Raw genomic sequence first — 20,676 nt, 5'->3', positions numbered from 1 at the left:
AATCAGATCCATTACACTACTTTTATATATTGAAATTAACAGTTTTTAATGCTTCAAATAACAACGGATGTGAATATGCAAGTGAAACTAATCGTTGTATAAAACTTTTCCGAAACCATCTATAGATTTATTAACACAAACTTACAACGTCTACGTCTGTAAACGTCGAGTGATTGGTGAAGGTTTTAGAAGCGTCGATCATTGAACAGCAGCGATAGTCAACTTTGGCACAAATCATCCTCCCCACCCCACCCCCATTGAACACAAGAAGCCATTTTTTTGTTTCTAAAATACTCCTTTCATTCAACTATAATACCTTGGAACACTACCTGTCATAGAAACGCATAGTAATTTTTTAAAGCCAATCAATCAATTTTCACTCCGCAAGAAAGAAAGCAAGAAAGCAAGAAATCAAGGAAAGCGGGGATTTATCTCAAAATCACAAATCCAATCCTGTGAAATGTAGGTTTGAATAAGAATGATCTTTTATTGTCATATTGTCTTATTTTTATACTCTAAAGTCTAAAGTAACAAGATACACATTTCTTTTCAAATATAGTCAATTTTCCTTCTGTTTACAACATGAAAATGAAATGAAAAGTTAAAAAGTGGAGTATCTTTCAAGATGACATGGTGACATTTTGACGAATCACAGCTTTCCGACATCCGTTTACCATATGACACTATACAAACGAAGATAGGTTTAGCGTAAAACATTGTCAAATGTGATCCAGGAATGATCCTAAATGTACTCACGCCTCCACTGACAGGTTTGCAGCTACATCCAAACTGATCACAATTTGCATTCCAACACATTTCACAATGTAACCTCCAAAAACATAAATCCACACATCCTTTGCAGTCGGCTTCTACACAAAGGAAAAGTCACAATCTTTTTTTCACCCCCGAGGGAACAAGAAGCCCAGAAATTTGAGATATTTTTGACATAACTTCGTATAAACAATAGTTCTTACTTAAGGATCGTTTTTCAACAGTATGATTTTGTTCCGCCGACACATTTGTAGAAGTTTTCATCGAAGCTAAAAATCACAGAAAAATAAGTTACTTTCCAAATGTTTGAACAGAAACTCCACCAACATACCTGAGTTCACAGCAACGAAACAAACAAACATTCCAATGTATATAAGAAGCTCCATTTTCTAAGACTGCACGCACTTTTCTGGGTTTCGCTTTCAAATGCTCAAGAATTAGTGAACATTTCGCAATTTATCATCAGATATATTGAACTTTGATAAAAAAGCAGCCAATTACAACAAGTATTTGAATATCGTAATTACTTAAGTAACTATAGCAATCAAAAGAAAGCACAATACTCAATTATTATACAAGATTTTTGGTTATTTGTTGAAATTTTATACTCTTACACTCTTATACTTTTTGTACAAAAAAATTTCCTCTAAGTCAAAGGAATATCTAAATTACTGATAATTCAAAATTAAGAAATCCTGTAGAAAATATTTAAGAGTAAAGATTCATAAAATAATCCCGTTTTAAGGTGGAGACTTTTCGTTATGTTGTGTATATTTCAACTGAACAAAACTGGCGGTCAGTTTAGGGTAAAGCCAAAAAATTTACACCAGCTTTTTTTAGATGTATTTACAAGAGAAAATACGTCGAAGGCATTTGAATTTAATCGTTGGAAATTCATCACTTATTACACGAAGATATTTTAAAATTAAGCAGGACAAATTTTTCTTAGGATAAATGCTGAATTCGCTACTGGAAATAAACACACACAGAAGATACGTAAAAGATAGGCAAATGCAAAATCTTACGGACAAGAAAAACATGCCATAGCGAATGTTTTCACAGACTATAGTTCTTTATGAAAAATGATGAAACGAAAAGCAAAAGAATGTATTCATATACAACTTTGATATGTAATCCAAACATAAATAGAATCAGGTCCATTACACTACTTTTATATGTTGAAATTTACAGTTTTTAATGCTTCAAATAACAACGGATGTGAATATGCAAGTGAAACTAATCGTTGTATAAAACTTTTCCGAAAACATCCATAGATTTATTAACACAAACTTACAACGTCTACGTCTGTAAACGTCGAGTGATTGGTGAAGGTTTTAGAAGCGTCGATCATTGAACAGAAGCGATAGTCAACTTTCGCACAAATCATCCTCCCCACTCCACCCCCCTTGAACACAAGAAGCCATTGTTTTGTTTCTAAAATACTCCTTTCATTCAACTATAATACATGGAAAGCTACCTGTCATAGAAAAGCATAGTAAATTTTTAGCACAAAGCGTGTCTGGGTGTTATCTCGCGTGTTTGGGTGTAAGATTTCGCTTCAATTATTTGCTTCCGGTAGCGTTCCATCTATTTCAGTTCAACGACTCCTTCAGAGACATCAATGCTTTACTTTCTTCACTTTTTTCGTAGGTGTCCATCTTAAACAAGAAGTGTCTACAATAAGTACTGGTCTGCGGTATTGCGAGCTCTTGACATGCTCCTCGACAAGCTTTGGCGTCACACATATGACGTGTTGGCCCTTCCAATATTTGATCATATTTAATGACTGCAAGGTGCTTATAATGTCTTCCTGAGTGATACTCGTCATTGTACTGAAATGAAAAGATATTTAAAGCGATTGAATGAGAGGTAACTAACATGACAAATAGACCGCGAGTATTTCAAATATTAGCTAGATCCGTCAACTTCAATACTGTTCTTAAAGATTGAGTAAAGATCATCTCTTATTGATCCACTGTTACTACAGAAAGAAACCTAAACTAAGCTAACTCTATTTATACTAGATATCTCTATCAGTTCTAAACTGTCCTTTCTAAAGATACAGTAAAGATCATCTCTTATTGATCCAGTGTTACTACAGAAAGAAACCTAAACTAAACTAACTTTATTTATACTAGATATCTCTATCAGTTCTAAATTGTTCTTTCTAAAGATTTAGTAAAGATCATCTCTTATTGATCCAATGTTACTACAGAAAGAAACCTAAACTAAACTAACTTTATTTATACTAGATATGTCTATCAGTTCTAAACTGTTCTTTCTAAAGATTTAGTAAAGATCATCTCTTATTGATCCAGTGTTACTACAGAAAGAAACCTAAGCTAAACTAACTTTATTTATACTAGATATCTCTATCCGTTCTAAACTGTTCTTTCTAAAGATACAGTAAAGATCATCTCTTATTGATCCAGTGTTACTACAGAAAGAAACCTAAACTAAACTAACTCTATTTATACTAGATATCTCTATCAGTTCTAAACTGTTCTTTCTAAAGATACAGTAAAGATCATCTCTTATTGATCCAGTGTTACTACAGAAAGAAACCTAAACTAAACTAACTTTATTTATACTAGATATGTCTATCAGTTCTAAACTGTTCTTTCTAAAGATCCAGTAAAGATCGTCTCTTATTGATCCAGTGTTACTACAGAAGGAAACCTAAACTAAACTAACTTTATTTATACTAGATATCTCTATCAGTTCTAAACTGTTCTTTCTAAAGATCCAGTAAAGATCGTCTCTTATTGATCCAGTGTTACTACAGAAGGAAACCTAAACTAAACTAACTTTATTTATACTAGATATCTCTATCAGTTCTAAACTGTTCTTCCTAAAGATACAGTAAAGATCATCTCTTACTGATCCAGTGTTATTGCAAGAATTTAAGAAATAGGTTTACAAAACTACCTCAGATCTTTTATGGACAGGGTTCCTCTAAGATTACGTAATATATCAAGTAGAACCCAGGACCAGTAGCTGCGGTAACTCAACTTTCCAAGGTCTGATAAAGGCTTTTCAGGTGAGCCCACAGTAGACTCAAGTTTGGACAGCTCATAACCTAGGATAAGACACAAAACAATACTTCAAAAACATAAAACACAATCCAACAAACACAATTAAAAGTAGGACTGTGCAAACTCCGGTTTTTCATCTCCGGCTTCGGCTATTTTATAACTCGAATCACTGGTTGTGGCTGGTTAATTTTGCAATTCACTGTTCAACAGTTTAAGGTGTATTAAAGTAAATGGTTTGAACCCGAGAGTATCGTTACATGTTTGTAAATGTCGATCGTCCAGGTTTGTATGTTAAGGTGTATTATTAGTAAAATGTTACAAACATGTTAGAAATGTTTATAAACATGTTAAGGTGTATTATTAGTAGAATTTATATATGTAAAGTTAAATTTCCGCACTCTGACTTTGAATCACAAATTAGCATGTGTGAACGCAATCTAGCGTCATGTTGTTTCATGCATAAAATGCTTTATTTTCATGCAAGTTTTTCAATTTTCGCCGATAGTTATCGTTTGTTGATAAAAAAATGTTTTGATCAGACACGTTGACCAAAGTTTGACAATATTTTGCAGCACAAACGACTGCTGCCGAAGTTTTGCCGGTGATGAACAAACTCCGGCAGGCAAAAATAGCCGGAGCTCCGGTACTCGGTGCACAGCACTATCGTCAATTGTCATGAACATCGTGGACAGACACAGGTAATTTTGTTGCCGGTGATGAACACACTCCGGTGCTACTCGGTGCACAGCACTATCGTCAATTGTCATGAACATCGTGGACAGGCACAGGTAATTTTGAGAGCATTTGATTTATTAGGCTAAGCTGCGCCTCCAGGTAAATGAATGAACTAAGTCAATTTACCCCCCTGATTTAAGTAAAATGTTTATTGATTCCGGTACGGTTACATTTATACAATTTCCACCATTAGGAAAAACACTATACAAAGTGGAAGCACTACTCCGTGGAAGCAGAACCTCGGTGTTGTACTCAGGAAAAAAGAGAGTTTTATAAAACAAAAGCAAACTTACTAAAAGCGATGAGGAATTTTCCATATCCTTTTCGCTGATACGGTGGTAAGGTTAAAATACAGGCGAGGTTATTTCCATCTGGAGATTCTTTCTCCTAATGATAAAAAACAAAAAAATTCTAGAAAAGAGAGTAGAGAAAAACCATTGAAAGACGTCGCTAAAATACACAAAATAAAGTTCAACCTTTGAGAAATAACCGACTAAATGTGCTCCGTCTCTATCGACTTCAGTCAAGATGTTGAAAACGAACGGTTCCACGTCGAAATATAACGTTTTATGATCCAGGAAAAGTTTCGCAGTGAGACACAAATTTTGACAATAAATCTAGAAATATATAAAAGCATTTGAAACGAACTACGCTTTGCTGTCAGCCATATTTTCTATCAATAGTTCATACTAAACCTTGTGATCTTTACCGTCCACTTCGTACACAGATATCGATCCCTTTCGATAAATTTCCCTTCCCGGTGGCTGACGAAACGTACATTTTGTCTAAAAAATTCACAATTATTGACTTCAGACAAAAGCTGAAAATATCAGCCGAAAATTTGTTAGCTCAAGACGACCAGCCGACTTTATTTTAGCAAAGTCGGTTGTTCACCGGTAATTAGAACACATAGTTTGCACCAATAACCTAGAAAAAATATTTCTTGAGACAACAGATTCTAGTGTTTGACATTCTAAGCCGTCCAGACTGTCGCGTAAGTTTGAGCCCGTGGTCCTTCAAGTATGAGGTGCCCCTCCGCCACCAAAATCAGACAATAGAAAATACAACAAAAATTGATCGGTCGAAATGGCTGACAAGACAAAAAATTGACGGGTCAACAAGTATTTTTAGTCAGTCATTGTCGATTGCGCATTATTTTGAGCAGTAGTTGAGAAGTGGTTGCCCTGACCCCCTCCCCCACAAATTTTATAGAAATGAAGGAACGCTGTGTCGTTTATTTTGAATTTGAAACATTAAGTTTGTAATTTTCAAGTTTTGATATGCGCAGAAAAGATGCGCACACTACGGAAATGAATGTCTCAAAACGCTGACGTAAACTTACCAAGTGATCACAGAAGGTGTGTTTATACTTCATATATTTTAGGCAATATTCACAGATCCACAACTTCGTTTGTTTACCGTATTCGTCGGGAAACGGTGAGAAGTACCACGCGTCGATTTCGTACTTTCCTATTTGTATCTTGTCGACATATTTCACTTTCGTTATCTACAAACATCAAAAACAACAACATGAATTAAAAATTCTCATTACGACATGAAACGTGGAACTAAACTCGGTCATAAATGTCGTTCCCAAAGACACGCGCGCTGTGCAAACTTTTTTTTTGACGATCTTCATTGACGTCAAAAATGATTATTGAGGCTTGTATAAAGTAAATGGTTTGAACCCGGGAGTATGGTTACATGTTTGTAAATGTAGATCGTCTAGGTTGGTATATAGTCCTGAGAAGGACTGTTTTTGTTGTTGTTGACTGACGTTTCGACAACCTTAGCGGTAGTCATCTTCAAAGTCAAATGCCTCTGCATGAATAACGATTATACTTTGAAATTTGCATAGTAAGACTCAAACTTGCGCGTTGACTAAGCGCTAATGACAGTAGCCAAACCAACAAGAACTTCAACTCTCAATAAAAATTTCAAAAAACGTTAGTGAACATACAGCCTCGTGTTCTTTCTCAAGAGCGGCAGTTGTTGGATCCATTTCAGCGTACGTCTAAAATTTAGATGATAGATTTAGAAAAGTGCGTTGAACGAAAGCGATAGTCTTTCGTCTAGCACAGAAAACTAGTCTGCTCAAAGATCAAAGCGCAAAACGTACTTAGTGCGTAGTTGTAAATGTTCAGACAAAGTTAACGAAAGTCAAAGTTGTAAGTTTATTATAGAAACAATAGAAATCATTAACTTGACGTAATGAGTCAGCAGAATTCAATAAATAAAATTCAGTTGATTAATCTATGATAAACCTTTCACCTTTTTAACTCTTCTATACAGGTCACAAGCCCGGGACTTGTAGCGTATAAGGCTCTCTGCTTTTGAATCGACTTGTCTCGTTTACAAGGAAGAGGAGTGGAAGGTTATTTTCTCAAATGTTCTTAGATAAGGCCGCTATTGTTTGTAGTTGTTTGATAAAGCATCATGCCGTCATTCCTTTTGTTTAATAACATTCTAACTATTTAACATTGTGATCAACAGAATTAACGTCATAAAAGAGCATTGTCATTTTCGCTACTGAAAAGCTCGCCATTAAAAGTACACCAACAAAAGCCAAATGGCAATGTGTTTCAAATTTTACAGACTGCTTAATCTACATACAAACATTTTTTTAACAGTATAAATATGAAAAAGCGAAAGAGAGTTGCAGATCAATTCACGGACAAAAATACACGACACCAGAACTTTTCATAAGTGAGTTTCCGTATACAAACACGGTGGAAATGATAATTCATATGCAGACAGAAAGGTTCAATTCATTTTAAAAAAGATTTTATTTGTCATAAATCAAACTAAAGGCAAATCAAAGAATGAAAAAATCACCTTCTGAACATGATTGATTTCATCATGTTTCCGTTTCTGGTTTCTCGTCAATTTTCGCTCTGGTCCTTCATTATCTGATTTTTCTTCAGATTTCTCTTCAGGAATGCTTGCTTTAAACAGGTCAACCCTAACATCTGAGACCCACTCGTCCAGGCGACGATTGACTGAAACACAAGGGATAAGAATTTTGACCAAAAACAAACCATTATTAAAAACATTCTCCCCCCTTGACTACAGTGTTCAGGGGGGTGTACATTTTATAATAGTCATGGGTGGTGCATCAATTCAATTGAAAATTACACTATAATGTACCCAAGTGATCCAACAAAACCTCTCTACCCTACACTATAATGTACCCAAGTGATCCAACAAAACCTCTCAACCCTACACTATAATGTACCCAAGCGATCCAACAAAACCTCTCTACCCTACACTATAATGTACCCAAACGATCAAACAAAACCTCTCTACCCTACACTATAATGTACCCAAGTGATCCAACAAAACCTCTCTACCCTACACTATAATGTACCCAAGTGATCCAACAAAACCTCTCTACCCTACACTATAATGTACCCAAGCGATCCAACAAAACCTCTCTACCCTACACTATAATGTACCCAAGTGATTCAACAAAACCTCTCTACCCTACACTATAATGTACCCAAGTGATTCAACAAAACCTCTCTTCCCTACACTATAATGTACCAAGTGATCCAACAAAACCTCTCTACCCTACACTATAATGTACCCAAGCGATCCAACAAAACCTCTCTACCCTACACTATAATGTACACAAGTGATTCAACAAAACCTCTCTACCCTACACTATAATGTACCCAAGTGATTCAACAAAACCTCTCTACCCTACACTATAATGTACCCAAGTGATTCAACAAAACCTCTCTACCCTACACTATAATGTACACAAGTGATTCAACAAAACCTCTCTACCCTACACTATAATGTACCCAAGTGATTCAACAAAACCTCTCTACCCTACACTATAATGTACCCAAGTGATTCAACAAAACCTCTCTACCCTACACTATAATGTACCCAAGTGATTCAACAAAACCTCTCTACCCTACACTATAATGTACCCAAGTGATTCAACAAAACCTCTCTACCCTACACTATAATGTACCCAAGTGATCCAACAAAACCTCTCTACCCTACACTATAATGTACCCAAGTGATTCAACAAAACCTCTCTACCCTACACTATAATGTACCCAAGTGATTCAACAAAACCTCTCTACCCTACACTATAATGTACCCAAGTGATTCAACAAAACCTCTCTACCCTACACTATAATGTACCCAAGTGATTCAACAAAACTCTCTACCCTACACTATAATGTACCCAAGTGATCCAACAAAACCTCTCTACCCTACACTATAATGTACCCAAGTGATTCAACAAACTACACTATAATGTAAAGTGATCCAACAAACTCTACCCTACACTATAATGTACCCAAGTGATCCAACAAAACCTCTCTACCCTACACTATAATGTAAAGTGATCCAACAAAACCTCTCTACCCTACACTATAATGTACCCAAGTGATTCAACAAACTACCCTACACTATAATGTACACAAGTGATTCAACAAAACCCTACACTATAATGCAAGTGATTCAACAAAACCTCTCTACACTATAATGTACACAAGTGATTCAACAAAATCTACCCTACACTATAATGTACCCAAGTGATTCAAAAATCTACCCTACACTAATGTACACAAGTGATTCAACAAAACCTCTTACCCTACACTATAATGTAAAGTGATTCAACAAATACCCTACACTATAATGTACACAAGTGATTCAACAAAACCTCTCTACCCTACACTATAATGTACCAAGATTCAACAAAATCTACCCTACACTATAATGTACCCAAGTGATCCAACAAAACCTCTCTACCCTACACTATAATGTACCCAAGTGATTCAACAAAAACACTATAATGTACCCAAGTGATCAACAAAACTAACACTATAATGTACCCAAGTGATCCAACAAAACTCTACCCTACACTATAATGTAAAGTGATTCAACAAAACTTCCCTACACTATAATGTACCCAAGTGATCCAACAAAACCTCTCTACCCTACACTATAATGTACCCAAGTGATTCAACAAAATCTTCCCTACACTATAATGTACACAAGTGATTCAACAAAATCTTCCCTACACTATAATGTACCCAAGTGATTCAACAAACTACAATATAATGTACCCAAGTGATCTCTACCCTACACTATAATGTACCCAAGTGATTCAACAAAACCTCTCTACCCTACACTATAATGTACCCAAGTGATTCAACAAACCTCTCTACCCTACACTATAATGTACCCAAGTGATTCAACAAAACTCTTCCCTACACTATAATGTACCCAAGTGATTCAACAAAACCTCTCTACACTATAATGTAAAAGTGATTCAACAAAACCTCTCTACCCTACACTATAATGTACCCAAGTGATTCAACAAAACTCTACCCTACACTATAATGTACCCAAGTGATCCAACAAAACTCTCTACCCTACACTATAATGTACCCAAGTGATTCAACAAAACTCTCTTCCCTACACTATAATGTACCCAAGTGATCCAACAAACCTCTCTACCCTACACTATAATGTACCCAAGTGATCCAACAAACCTCTCTACCCTACACTATAATCCCATGATCCAACAAAACCTCTCACCCTACACTATAATGTACCCAAGTGATTCAACAAAACTCTACCCTACACTATAATGTACACAAGTGATTCAACAAAACCTCTACCCTACACTATAATGTACCCAAGTGATTCAACAAAACCTCTTACCCTACACTATAATGTACACAAGTGATTCAACAAAACTCTACCCTACACTATAATGTACCCAAGTGATTCAACAAACCTCTCACCCTACATATAATGTACACAAGTGATTCAACAAAAACCCTACACTATAATGTACCCAAGTGATTCAACAAAATCTCTACCCTACACTATAATGTACACAAGTGATTCAACAAAACTCTACTACACTATAATGTACAACAACAAAATCTACCCTACACTATAATGTACCCAAGTGATCCAACAAAACTACCCTACACTATAATGTACCCAAGTGATTCAACAAAACTCTTCCCTACACTATAATGTACCCAAGTGATCCAACAAACTACCCTACACTATAATGTACCCAAGTGATCCAACAAAACTCACCCTACACTATAATGTAATTCAACAAAACTTCCTACACTATAATGTCAAGTGATCCAACAAAACCTCTACTACACTATAATGTACCCAAGTGATTCAACAAACCTCTCTTCCCTACACTATAATGTACACAAGTGATTCAACAAACCTCTCTTCCCTACACTATAATGTACCCAAGTGATTCAACAAAACTCTTCCCTACAATATAATGTACCCAAGTGATCTAACAAAACCTCTCTACCCTACACTATAATGTACCCAAGTGATTCAACAAAACCTCTCTACCCTACACTATAATGTACCCAAGTGATTCAACAAAACCTCTCTACCCTACACTATAATGTACCCAAGTGATTCAACAAACCTCTTCCCTACACTATAATGTACCCAAGTGATTCAACAAAACTCTCTACCCTACACTATAATGTACAAGTGATTCAACAAAACCTCTCACCCTACACTATAATGTACCCAAGTGATTCAACAAAACCTCTCTACCCCTGATTCAACAAATCTACCCTACACTATAATGTGATTCAACAAAACTCTCTACCCTACACTATAATGTACCCAAATCCAACAAAACTACAATAATGTACCCAAGATAAAACCTCTACTACACTATAATTTACAAGTGATGAAGTAAGCCCTGCTTATTGACATAATTCAAACTAAAATTCTAAACCAGATAATTTGAATACTCATACATTGTGAAAGTTTTATCATACCTATGTAAAGTTCAGATGGCAAACATTAGTTTTTCTTTAGAAATCTACTGTCTAATCATCTCCAAACTTTACAGCCAGAGTGCCACATGAACTTTCATATGTTAATATAAAAATTTCCACGTTATCCTTTTTTAAATTTATTGCTTGAAACAATAATAAGCCACTAAGCTTGTAATTCTGATATATTTTTTCTTTGCCTCTGCAATTGAGAAACGCCGCATCTTCAAGTGTTTTGGTCTAAGTAATTAAACATGGCAAAGAAATATGGCTGCTCTCAGCAACACAGCCAGTCCGCAAGTTTGTTCACGCTGTGAAAATATTCGGATGTTAACTCACAGTAAAAGCAAGTGCTGAAGAAATAATCAATGCTAATTATTAAAAATTTACATAGCACAACAAAATTTGGCAGGTTAAAACACTGTCTGGCACGTCAGCTCTTTCTCAAACACAAAATATCTCTTTTCCACAAGGGACACATAGGGATACCCTATGATATTATGTGAGTTCAACTTACATCCCTTGTAATGCACGTAATACTCCTTAGATCCTTCCTCGACGCTGTTTCTCTTCTGAATAATTTCGGCAGGATCTGATAATTTATGCATACTGCATGATTAATTTCACATGATTTATGAAAAATAACAAGTCTTTTCAAGATATTAAGCTATTTAAAAGAAATTGAACAAATTGACAGAAGTTTGCATGTACACATATTCAGAGGAATACATTAGGAGCTCTGTTTGCTCAAAATCTATATAAAAAAGGAACATAATTCAATACGTACGCCAATTATTGTCAGCGGGTCGCTTGACTAAACAAAAGTCGCCAACTTCGAATGAGATTTCTGACGATTTTTGAGACACGTCCTCGCTTTTTATCAACTTATCTTCTTTTTTAACTTCATCTTCAATCTTTTCCGTGGATTTATCCACGGAGTCTGTTTGAATTTTCATGTTAAAATCGCCGAAAATTTAGAAATGTAATACGCCAAGCAAATGTAATACGAGTTATTAGTACGCGGGCAGTATAAATTAAGGAGGGAGAAAATGGAGTCAGGTCGGTGAGGTTGTGCAGGCACGCAACAAGAGTTGGAATTACGAAGGTAATTTGAAGCGATTCGTGTTTTGACCTTTATTGGAATGGATTTAGAAATAAAAACATACATTTTGCGCGGTCCTTGATTTTCGATATCTTCCCGAAATGTGCAATTTAAGTGGAATCAAACATTACGAATTCGCAGGTATGGAAAAAGTTGTAGTGTCCATGTCTAAGTATTTCACCTGTTTGTCATAGAGACTGAACACAACAATATTAAGTATCAAGACTTGTCGCATTTAGCGCGGCATACTATGTCTTCATTTGCCATTTTTTTGCAAATTCTTATACATCGTATTATAATTTGTCACAGACATTTCCAACAATACTGCGCACGCTGCTGTAGGATTGTTTTGGGCAGACGGATGTCTCTGTATCTTGTTCGCAGTTCTGGGATATTTTCGCTATTCATGGTTAGAAAAGTTATCTCAACGTGACGGCTGTATCGTAGTAATCACATGATTTCTATAACATTAAAAGGATGTCAAAGCTATGTCTTTTAATACATTTGGTCAAAATGCAGGATTAATTATTCCACTGTTCCATGCTTCTACAACTAAATTGCCATTTTCATACATAAATTTATAATTTGGTTCGATCTTTAAAACAAATTTATCTTCTCCAATTACAACGTTGGATAAGATATCACAAAATACGCTTTCAAACAATTTATTTGCATTTTCAATACTTTTATGTGTGAAAGGCTATCAAAGCCATTTTCAATAGTTTTATGTGTGAAAAGTTATCATGAACTTGCTCATCTTGTCCTTACACTTCATTCAAATTTATCTATCATTTAGGGTACGAGTTCTTCACTATTCCATCTGTATGAGCGCTACATCAAACCTTCCATGGGTTGCATTTTTTACACTCACTGCGATCAGGTATCTTTTATATAAACTGAAAATATGTGCTATGGACTAAATTTTACATATGCCGCTCAAGCTCAATAATTGGGGAGGGGGCAATATTCGTATATTTGTATTTTTTAATCTTTGTTAATCCTTAACCACTATTGATTTCAATAGAAGCTACTAAGATAGAACATGCATATATGAATATTTGCCGCCCCCCCCCCCACAATTATCAAGCTTGGGCGGCCTCTGTTTTATGGTGCATATGGCTGAGTTTTATGGTGTGTTTATTTCATGTTTAGTTCAACAATGAATGGCCTGCTGTTTTTCTTGAAAAAGAATGAACATCACTATGGCATTGTCATTACTGGTAATATTATTAACTAGTTGGAAATTGGTGTACATCCTCGTACCTGTTTTTTTCTTGTACACCATCACTCCAGATTTTTTGGGAGCAGTTTCGTAGTATCACGTGGTCTGAAGTTAGTCATCAGTCACGTGAGCTATTGCGTCATAAACGACTTTCGAAATCTTCGTTTTTATTATTTAGGTTGCATATTAAATCTTTGTAGCGTAAGTTTATGATTCTTTGGCGTTTACGCAAAAGGAAGAAAGGCCTCATTTGTGTAAAAGTGTTTTTTTTTTAAATAGATTTTGTTTTTGGCGTTTGCAGTCAATTATCAATGGAAGCACAGGGAAGAAGGTGTTACAATCTTTGTTTTGATGGCGGCAAAACCGAATTTTCCGAGTAGACTTTTACTTTCAAGTTATATGTTTTCAGCGTACGATGATTTGACAAACTCGTTAAGAACTTCAGAAACAACACCTATTTTGTATGACGAGAGCAGACTGATAAGTCTTATGGTTTGTTCATTTGACAGTTTTCATACCCGTTTGTTCTTAGTGCCTGTTTGACTCATTTCATTTTATAATTTAATACAGAAACATTCAAAAATAGACGCAATCCCACTTTTTATATTTGTTCTGTCCTGTGGATTTTTCATTGCTGCCTGGATTAAAAAAAGGTATATCTGCAGACTTCTTTGAAATCATCAGTCTTAGATAAAATTTATCACTGTCATTTCCGAAGAAAGCGATTGACATTCGACTTTTACATTTCATCAAACAATTCGAAAAGATGAATGTATGCAGTATTTTTTTGTATTTTAGAAATAACTTCTTTTGGCTAGCTTTGAGTTTCAAGTGGTGCTTACAAATCGTAGTTTTCGTTTCGGTTCTTATCATTCACTGCAAAACAACGGTCCAAGGACCAACGGTAGTTGTGAAGGTAAATAAAAGAAATTTCTTTTACCGTGTCTTAAGGCAAATACATAATCTTTATAAACTTTTTGTTTTAGTGTGCTTTACTCGCCGGGGTCTTGTTCAATTCAATATCTTATATACCATCTTATATTTGGTTGAAGTGTATTTTTAAATATGACGATATTGTAACAGGTTTTTCATTAAAATTCAATCTTTACATATTTTAAGGTTTGTTCAGTTGCGAGTATTTTTGATGATTGAGAGGCTTTTGCTTTAATTTTAGGAGTTTTTTATGACGCGTTGGTTGGATTAATAATCTCATCTCATATCGTTTTCTTCTTCGTAATGAGAGCAGAATTTCTACGACTAAAAGATGTAAGCACGTTTTTTTTAAACTGTGCAACTTCAAAACAATCTTATGTATTTTGTCATGTACGTTGTCAAGTTGATGTAGAGCTGAGGTAGACTGTTGGTGTTCATGTTGGTATTGACCATCGAACTAAAATACATGGAACGCTATCTGTAATACAAAACCCTAATAATTTTTTGAAGCCTTAATTTTACCACAGACACGCGAGATTTTATCCCAGACACGCGTGTGTAGTCAGTCAATTATTACTCCGCGAGAGAATCTCGAAATACGGAACACGTGTGTCTGGGGGAAAAGTCTCGCGTGTCTGGGTGTAAGATTTGGCTTCAATTATTAGCTTCAGGTTGCGTTCCATGTATTTTAATTCAATGGTATTGACTGACGTTCGAAACAGTGACGTTTAATTTGGCATTTACTTTTTTATTCACTGACTCTGAAGATGACTTTGGGTGTGTAAACGTCAGTCAACATCAACAACAACAGTCCTTCTCAGGACTATACCAACCTGGACGATCTACATCTACGAACATGTAACGATACTCCCTGGTTCAAAACATTCATTTGTACCAATCCAGTGTACACCACTGACAACTTTCTTCAACTGCAGGTTGCTAGATGGCATGTCGCCTCAAGGATTCATGATCTCAATCCAACCGAAGAGTAAAGGAAGACAAAGAACATCTTTGACAGTGCATCAACAAGACAGAAATAATAAAAAGTCGACATTATATCAACTAACCACGAGCGTTATAAGCGACTTAGGAAATTTACAAAAATGACGATGGTTCGTTTGTACAAAAATGTTTATTTACGCGAGATGTTCTCGGTATTTTACCGCGTCTTGGAAAACTTTTGAAAGTCACAATTAAATAATTATCACATTTAAAATTGATAGATTTTTTACGAATAAAAGGTTTGGAAACCGTCAATTTTTAAAATTTACTTTCCTTTTACAATGGCCGTCAATGTTAACGTCATGTTCTCTATAATAGAGGCAAATTTCTTTCTCTAAGAGATGAAAAGTTTGATTTTGCATTCTGAACTACAATACATATTAAGACAAGAAAAAAAAAACACTCACATTAGTCCATTGCTATCCTATCTTATCCTTTAACTTGGCGCAGTTTTTTTCCAACTCGTCGACACGTGACAACAGCTTAATCAATTTGTTTACATCGCAGCGAAACTAAAACATATTGTTCGCATTTTATTTCTTGAAGTGTAATGTTCGCCATTTTATGCACTGAAGGCCATCAATGTCAAATAAAGAAGCAGTTAGAGCAATTTTGAAACCAAACTATTTCCTCTTAAACAAATTTTTAAAACTTTGTATTCACAAAGCAAAAGTTTTCGTGCTTAAATAGTAAAATGCCAAATGAATGGTTCTCTGACATGCGCAATGGAGACATTAGATAAACAAACCTCCGCTGGTAGCAAACATGCTCCTGGTTCACCCCTTAAACCCTGTGTGAAAAGCAATGTATACAAATTTAAAAGGTGATAGGATTTTTCCAGAGTTGTAAAGATAATTCATTACTGACCGGAGGGCCTGGTATCCCAGGAGGACCCGGCGAACCACGTGGTCCCTGTGTTAGAACAAAGAAGAAATATTTCCTCGCTCGGAACTTATTGCTTCATTTCTGCCTAACTACCTTTAATCCAGGTTTTCCATTAGACCCATCACCATTATCAAGTGCCAATGTAACAAGACTTTTCTACATGAAGCAAAACATATCTCACACTTGACGAGACTTCATGTAACAACGAATAAACATGAAGCATTCATTTGCCAAAGCCGACCGGCTATACACTCCTGAAATCATCAAAACTGCTTGTTTATTACAAGCAAGCTGAATTTATGGTAAACTACTTACGTCATCCGGATGTTCACGATCTCCATTTTCTTTCAATAAGTTTATCAATTTGTCGATTTGTGTTTGATCCGGCAGAGAAGGCGCGGGAAACTTTGATGACGTCATACCGCCTAAATCTTGATCGGTTTGAAGATTTGTCTGAAAAATCGATATGGTGAACTTACTAAGAAGATTTTGAAATCTCAACAAGACATCGGTAAAACTTGATAACACGGAGACAATATTCACCTTGGAAGCAAGAGGCAAAACCACATATTAGGCTGTTATCTATGAATTAAAGTAACGTTAATGAAACGCGCATACATGCACCTTTTGTTCAACATTTGATGGAACAGACTGAATATCGGCGGCATTTCCCGATGTTACAGGGATGCTCGACGCGTTCTTGTCGTTACTTTCAGGGACTAATTGATAACCGGAAGCTGTCTTTGTTAGAGTGTATTTTTGACCAATGGCATTTTCAGGAAAGCACTTTGCGGTACGCAGATGAATGATGACAATGTACCAAATAATTTCAACTATTGGAAGTAACATTCCTTCCAAATCCTTTAGTTATTGTCTATAAAAATATATAAGAAATAAGATAACGTATGTCAGTGTAGGTAGTGATGAATGAACAACAGAGAATGAGAACAGTCTTTACACTATCTAAAATATATAAGAAATAAGATAACGTATGTCAGTGTAGGTAGTGATGAATGAACAACAGAGAACAAGAACAGTCTTTACACTATCTAAAATATATAAGAAATAAGATAACGTATGTCAGTGTAGGTAGTGATGAATGAACAACAGAGAATGAGAACAGTCTTTACACTAACTAAAATATATAAGAAATAAGATAACGTATGTCAGTGTAGGTAGTGATGAATGAACAACAGAGAATGAGAACAGTCTTTACACTAACTAAAATATATAAGAAATAAGATAACGTATGTCAGTGTAGGTAGTGATGAATGAACAACAGAGAATGAGAACAGTCTTTACACTATCTAAAATATATAAGAAATAAGATAACGTATGTCAGTGTAGGTAGTGATGAATGAACAACAGAGAATGAGAACAGTCTTTACACTATCTAAAATATATAAGAAATAAGATAACGTATGTCAGTGTAGGTAGTGATGAATGAACAACAGAGAATGAGAACAGTCTTTACACTATCTAAAATATATAAGAAATAAGATAACGTATGTCAGTGTAGGTAGTGATGAATGAACAACAGAGAATGAGAACAGTCTTTACACTATCTAAAATATATAAGAAATAAGATAACGTGTGTGTAGTGATGAATGAACAACAGAGAACGAGAAACACTATCTAAAATATATGAGAAATAAGATAACGTGTGTCAGTGTATGTAGTGATGAATGAACAACAGAGAACAAGAACAGTCTTTACACTATCTAAAATATATAAGAAATAAGATAACGTGTGTCAGTGTAGTTAGTGATTAATGAACAAAAGAGAACGAGAACAGTCTTTACACTATCTAAAATATATAAGATAACGTATGTCAGTGTAGGTAGTGATGAATGAACAAAAGAGAACGAAAACAGTCTTTACACTATCTAAAATATATAAGAAATAAGATAACGTGTGTCAGTGTAGGTATGAATGAACAATACAACAGATATTATCGACAAATGATCTTACCTATCTTATCAGCACGATGTGTTTTTAGGCCGTAAAACGTTCTTCGACTTGCATAACATAACCCTTCCTCAAGAGCTTTCCAAAAATGTAAAATATATTCGTCATGTTTATGAACGCTTATGTCCTAAATTTGGCAAAGCCATCCAAAAGTTTATTTCGTCAAGAAAATAAACTCTAATAATTATCGACAGGTGCCAGAACTTTTGACTTTTAGTAATGTAACAGGTACCAAGTATGTACGAACGAGATTTTATGAAATCGCCATAAGCAGAGTTCAAAATCGCAGCCGCTTGCACAGTTGGTAAGAATTTAATTTCTACAAAACGGATTGCACAATCCAGGATCCGGAATTCTTTGGAGCGATTAACATGTCACAGAAGGGAAAGGTGGTATGAACCAGAATACATATGTTTGTAGATGTCGATAGTCCAGGTGTGTAGAATGTTGAGAATGACTATTGGTGTAGATGTTGACTGATGTTGTTAAAATCCTTAATGTTCATCATTGTGAAGATGATTATTTTCATGTCTTAGTTTAATTTCAGTACTGCAGCAGTACTTTAAGTCAACACCAACATCAAAACTCCTTCTCAAGACTCCACCAACCTGGATATTCAACATCTTTGCAAGTTGTTGAAGCATTACAAGTTGGCAAAACATCAGACAACTTTCAACAATCGAGAAATAAAGTATTCAACCAGAAAACAAAACACATTTTTCAACAAAACAAGAATTTATTTTCATGTTATCTTAAGATATCTTCACCTTTCATTCAGTGTACGTTCTGTAAAAAAAAGATTTTCCCTTAAGACTGAGTAAATAAAAATTAAGTAAATGGTTTGAACCCGGGAGTATCGTTACATGTTTGTAAATGTAGATCGTCCAGGTTGGTATAGTCCTGAGAAGGACTGTTTTGTTGTTGTTGACTGACGTTTCGACAACCTTAGCGTTAGTCATCTTCAGAGTCAAAGTGATTTCATTTACAAACATGTAAATAAAAATTATTGAGAACAAATGTAACTAAAAAACATCAAATATTGAAGCACTTGCAACAACTAAAATTAGACGGTTGATACAGTCTGAATTTTACAAGGCTTTTTCGTTACTGACTTGTCAACTTTCACCAAAAACAGAAAATGTTAGTTCAATGTAAGAGATGAAAACTGCATGTTTAAAAAAGTATTTTGTACGGGTTACAGCCATCCCAGAGAATTTAGGAGTTGGTGTTGACTTTATGTTGGCAGAAGACGAAAAATGCATAAGACCACAAACAGTCCTTCTCAGAAATGTACTAATCTGGATGATTTTACATTTACAAACATATAATGGTATTCAAAGCTTAAACCTTTCATTCAGGTAGTCAATACACTTACGTTGATACGATACCATCCTTCGAACAAAGTTTTACTAATGCTTCATCAGAGTCACCCTACCAAATGAATAGAGGAAAACAACAAGGTCAAGAAAACGTAAATGAAATAAAATAATTTTCAAGGCATTCAGTCAACAAAATAGGGGAAGCATCTCTTACAGTATTTCTCAGGAATCCACTGAACGCGTATGTCTTGAAGTTGTTTGTGTACCTTCCATTTTCATCAAGCTTTAAAAGATGAATATCACAACGAGAGTTTTAAATGGTTTAAAGTTAAAAATTAATAAATAAAATCTTAAGTTTTAAAACTCTTAGATTACCTCTCCAACGTTAATCTGGACGGATGCATGGTCCTTGGCGGAGATTATTCGGTTCGTAACAGAACTAAAAATATCCTTCATATTAAACTCTTTAAAGCTGATTTCATCAACATATGGCCAACAATATTATTCAAAGTTTGACAGGAAAGTCCTACATTAACTCTAATCGCAATTTTACTTACCATTTCCTAGGAATGTATGTATCGACAAGTTCTCCGGCTTCGTTTTGCATCGTCAAAAACGTTCTTTACACAAGCACCTATCACATATTGAAGACAGAAAGTCTTTGTAGATATTCATACGGTGAAGAGACTAAAAACGTCGTCGATTCATCGAAAAAATATCGAAAATTCAACAATTTCTACGCTTACCAAACACGTTTTCTGAAAGAAAATTTAGAAAGAACAATGTTATCCCATGATGCTTTGTAAGTCCACCACCAAATACTTACCGTGTTCACTGATGCTCATAGTTGATCCTTATAGTTTTATAATTCACCCAATCTGCACACATGAGATCCCCTTTGCTA

General features: G+C 35.1%; 4 protein-coding genes and 1 long non-coding RNA gene across 9 annotated transcripts; 1 reads left to right on the top strand and 4 right to left on the bottom strand.

The window, feature by feature from the left end:
- Positions 1 to 1,857: 1,857 nt before the first annotated feature.
- Positions 1,858 to 12,366, bottom strand: LOC124433557 (histone acetyltransferase KAT8-like). The gene is made up of 10 exons (XM_046983348.1): positions 12,129 to 12,366; positions 11,859 to 11,933; positions 7,377 to 7,540; positions 6,502 to 6,555; positions 5,884 to 6,048; positions 5,237 to 5,326; positions 5,018 to 5,158; positions 4,835 to 4,928; positions 3,700 to 3,850; positions 1,858 to 2,603 (listed from the first exon to the last, which is right to left on the bottom strand). The coding sequence occupies exons 1-10, from the start codon at positions 12,295 to 12,297 to the stop codon at positions 2,390 to 2,392; spliced, it is 1,317 nt and encodes a 438-aa protein (XP_046839304.1). The 5' UTR covers positions 12,298 to 12,366; the 3' UTR covers positions 1,858 to 2,389.
- On the bottom strand, positions 7,936 to 8,712 carry LOC124433641. The gene is made up of 2 exons (XR_006944548.1): positions 8,103 to 8,712; positions 7,936 to 7,971 (listed from the first exon to the last, which is right to left on the bottom strand). It is a non-coding gene; the product is annotated as an uncharacterized LOC124433641 (long non-coding RNA).
- Positions 12,367 to 12,430: 64 nt separating the features above from the next.
- Positions 12,431 to 15,855, top strand: LOC124433567. Its single transcript, XM_046983360.1, has 12 exons — positions 12,431 to 12,584; positions 12,753 to 12,852; positions 13,240 to 13,323; positions 13,596 to 13,663; positions 13,844 to 13,866; positions 13,945 to 13,996; positions 14,075 to 14,157; positions 14,236 to 14,318; positions 14,464 to 14,581; positions 14,652 to 14,748; positions 14,840 to 14,931; positions 15,534 to 15,855. The coding sequence occupies exons 1-12, from the start codon at positions 12,545 to 12,547 to the stop codon at positions 15,588 to 15,590; spliced, it is 897 nt and encodes a 298-aa protein (XP_046839316.1). The 5' UTR covers positions 12,431 to 12,544; the 3' UTR covers positions 15,591 to 15,855.
- On the bottom strand, positions 15,712 to 18,921 carry LOC124433576 (collagen alpha-1(X) chain-like). 5 transcript variants are annotated; one of them, XM_046983386.1, is made up of 8 exons: positions 18,457 to 18,921; positions 17,110 to 17,359; positions 16,801 to 16,938; positions 16,579 to 16,641; positions 16,468 to 16,512; positions 16,349 to 16,390; positions 16,008 to 16,112; positions 15,712 to 15,934 (listed from the first exon to the last, which is right to left on the bottom strand). In XM_046983386.1, the coding sequence occupies exons 2-7, from the start codon at positions 17,332 to 17,334 to the stop codon at positions 16,020 to 16,022; spliced, it is 606 nt and encodes a 201-aa protein (XP_046839342.1). In that variant the 5' UTR covers positions 17,335 to 17,359; positions 18,457 to 18,921; the 3' UTR covers positions 15,712 to 15,934; positions 16,008 to 16,019. The 5 variants fall into 5 exon arrangements, with proteins under 5 accessions (XP_046839342.1, XP_046839328.1, XP_046839336.1 ...); XM_046983372.1 differs by having other exon boundaries at positions 15,712 to 15,909; XM_046983380.1 differs by having other exon boundaries at positions 15,712 to 16,112.
- A 248-nt stretch (positions 18,922 to 19,169) lies between these two features.
- LOC124433631 (40S ribosomal protein S21-like) lies at positions 19,170 to 20,609 on the bottom strand. Its single transcript, XM_046983415.1, has 6 exons — positions 20,519 to 20,609; positions 20,330 to 20,406; positions 20,148 to 20,211; positions 19,987 to 20,055; positions 19,829 to 19,884; positions 19,170 to 19,239 (listed from the first exon to the last, which is right to left on the bottom strand). The coding sequence occupies exons 2-6, from the start codon at positions 20,377 to 20,379 to the stop codon at positions 19,224 to 19,226; spliced, it is 255 nt and encodes an 84-aa protein (XP_046839371.1). The 5' UTR covers positions 20,380 to 20,406; positions 20,519 to 20,609; the 3' UTR covers positions 19,170 to 19,223.
- Between the last annotated feature and the right edge of the window lie 67 nt (positions 20,610 to 20,676).

The sequence above is a fragment of the Xenia sp. Carnegie-2017 genome, unplaced genomic scaffold (assembly GCF_021976095.1).
Source record: "Xenia sp. Carnegie-2017 unplaced genomic scaffold, XeniaSp_v1 HiC_scaffold_1, whole genome shotgun sequence".
Lineage (NCBI taxonomy): Eukaryota > Metazoa > Cnidaria > Anthozoa > Malacalcyonacea > Xeniidae > Xenia > Xenia sp. Carnegie-2017.
This window is presented reverse-complemented; position numbering and strand designations above follow the sequence as displayed.